At 44.9% G+C, this 2720-nt stretch overlaps 1 protein-coding gene across 10 annotated transcripts in view; it reads right to left on the bottom strand.

Annotated features, from left to right (window-relative positions):
• The window catches only part of MOK (MOK protein kinase), a 36959-nt gene that overhangs the window by 15382 nt on the left and 18857 nt on the right, over positions 1-2720 (bottom strand). For 6 of the 10 annotated variants that reach the window (XM_011370939.2, XM_023537126.1, XM_023537122.1 and 3 more), the window contains exon 4: positions 16-86. The exons of 1 other annotated variant lie outside the window; for it this stretch is intronic. In XM_011370939.2, the coding sequence (XP_011369241.1) occupies positions 16-86 (71 nt within the window). Of the gene's footprint in view, positions 1-15; positions 115-1545; positions 1657-2720 lie in introns of those variants that run through there. 3 more of the 10 variants (XM_023537129.1, XM_023537128.1, XM_023537131.1) reach the window with 3 other exon arrangements.

Below are 2720 nucleotides of genomic sequence, written 5' to 3'. Positions count from 1 at the left end.
AATTATTCCACATACCTCGTATTAGCTCATAAATATTCATGTCCATAAGTTCACATATTAACGCAAGAGAACCAGATTTTCTGTCACTGAAGAAAAAAGCAGGTTTTTTCGTGTCTTAATCAAAAAATATAATCAAATATTTAATTCATTTGTAAACATTTCTGGTAAAAATAAAGCACTTCCAATATCAGACAGAGACCGAAATAGAATGATTGAAACCGAAGTTTTAATTTTAAATCAATATTTCAGGTAAAATTAAAGTAACAGTAAAACCCTACTTTAAGCAAATATTCTACAAGCCTCCCTCCCCCATTTTTTGAAGACGTGTCTTGAAAATATAAAATGAACTCTCAGGAGAGAGAAGAAATGAGGCTGGGACTCGGCTAAGCAGGACAAACAGAGGAATTTACCTCGTGCCCTGTGACTGCAATTTTAGTTTTAATTCACCTAAATTACTCCCGTGTAACGGGAACACGTGACAGTGGGGTGAGCGGAATCCAAACACCAGTCAGGGAAAAGGGAGAAAGATGTGTGACATCACCCAGTGCAATGCCCGGGCCTCACACAGTGGGGACAGGGCCTCTGGCTGAGCTGCCAGCTTCTCCGGAGTTCACAGCCTTTAAAGGGATCCCCGAGCGCCAGGCAGGGCAGCGTGTGTCACCCTAGCCCCGGCTCAGGGTGCCCCACTGTGCGAGTCTGGACAGAAGCGCTTTGTAAAGTGCAAGAGAGGCACCTTAGCGCAGGCAGTGCTGAGCGTGACATGCAGGCTGCGGTCTCTGGACCCGGCCCAGACTGACGGCTCAGGACGCCACAGGCCCGGAGGCCACACAGCTGTGACAAGGCACTTTCTTCTGAGTGTAAAACCGTTCCCTCTGATGAGAGCCTGCTGCACAGCGGTTGTAGGAGACCGTGTCCCCGGCTGGTCTGGGCGCTGCAGCGAGGCCAGCTCACCTGCCACCTCCTCCTCCTCGGGGCCAGCACATGCCGCCCGCAGAGAGGTGGGGCCGGACTCCCCGCCAGCCTGGCTCAGGGTCCCCGAGTGCGGTGCACAGCAGCCAGCACCTGGCGGCCAGCAGGGCCCTGCCTTCCTGATCAGTACGTAAACCTTATGAAAAAAATTTTACGTTTGGAACAGAAATGAAGCCCCCCAAAACCATTTCAGTTACAGTAAGGGCCCCATGAGACTGCACAGACATGGCAACTGGCAAGGAAAAGTACAGTCCCTGAGGTGTGACAACAGTGCTTCCCCAGGGGTCACGATTCACGCTCGAGGCCTTGGGTGCCAAGAGCTGCCACTCTCCCCACAGAAGAGGAGCCATGTGACTTGTGTACACTTTTGTGACATAAAATCACCTACATGAAGGCATTCCATATTAGAAATCAGGCACACACCTGTCCAAATAAATATGTCACTTAAGATAAAATCATTACTGTCTGAGCTACAGAGCAAATGTCTAAAATGTCTACCATGGTTTTCTTTCTTAAAAAGAGATTTAATCATTATCATCAAATTTAGGTAATTTTAAAAGCCCCGAATATACTTACAAAACCACTTCGTGCAACGTAAGAATGTTTGGGTGGGGGTTCAGGCGCCTCAGTGCTTGTATCTCCCGCAGACTGTTCACTTGCTCAACACTGTGTGTAGGCAAAAATAAATGACTAATTTATAATTTAGGTCAACTTTAAAATTAGGGTTATTAAATCATTATTTATTATCACAACTGAAAAACAAATATTTCAAGCAAGTTAATCGGGTTTTATTTCTCCCATTAGCAATTGAAATTAAGCATATCGTGTTTCTGCATTATCTTATAAAAATCGGGTTCTTATAGCTTTGGACAAATATTCAAATTTTTACCATCCAAGCTCCTGAAAGAATACCTTGGTAGTTTCTTTTACAATTAACAAACACAGACATTAAAATGTCCTTTAATCAGTTTATGGAAACTAATCAAGCAATGTAAGTACCACTTTAAAATAAGCACTTTAAATTTCCACAAACAGACCCACCCTTCCTTCTCCTCCCTAATAAAGGCTCTACATTGTTTCCATTTCATTCACCTGATGACAGGTGCTCTCTCAGGTGTGTCTTACTGCAGGCTTTTCTTTAAGCAGACTGCTCTGCCTGACATAGCGTCCTCAACCAAAATCAGGCCAACACAAGTGTACCAGGCCGACAGCCTGAGGTGGCCCTGCCTCCAGACAGACCCTCACACGAAAAGGGAAAAGAAGCTGTGGGAATGATCTTCTTTCTCTGAACTGGTGAAACTGTTCTGCTAACTTTTAGTATACAGTGTAAAGCTCACCATTTTGTCAGGTTATTCAAAGAGTGGTTATACCCAACAGTATATTATTATTGTTTTAAATCAACACGGCCGAATGTTTTAAGTCTCTCTCACGCTCGCCAACAAATGGGAGCCTGATCTGTAAGAAGGGCTAAGAGTCTGAGTGTAAGGACATGCTTTTCAAGAATCTAGGCAACGCTCACTCAGACGAACAGTATGCTGGACCCGAAGACAAGTCTCCATGACTGTCACAAGACTGAAGGCCCTACAGAGCATGTCTGTTGAGCACATGGACGTACATCGGAAATCACTAGGAGTCAGCTACCTAGAAAAGGCCCAAATACTTGCAAACTAAGCAACGCGCCTGTCCAGCACCCACAGGTAAAGAGGAAGTCAAGGGAAATTGGAAAACATTTCAAACCACGTAATAAAGCA

This window comes from Pteropus vampyrus, unplaced genomic scaffold, assembly GCF_000151845.1.
Source record: "Pteropus vampyrus isolate Shadow unplaced genomic scaffold, Pvam_2.0 Scaffold178, whole genome shotgun sequence".
Taxonomy (NCBI): domain Eukaryota; kingdom Metazoa; phylum Chordata; class Mammalia; order Chiroptera; family Pteropodidae; genus Pteropus; species Pteropus vampyrus.
Note: the sequence above shows the minus strand (reverse complement) of the source record. Positions and strands in the feature narration are given on the sequence as shown.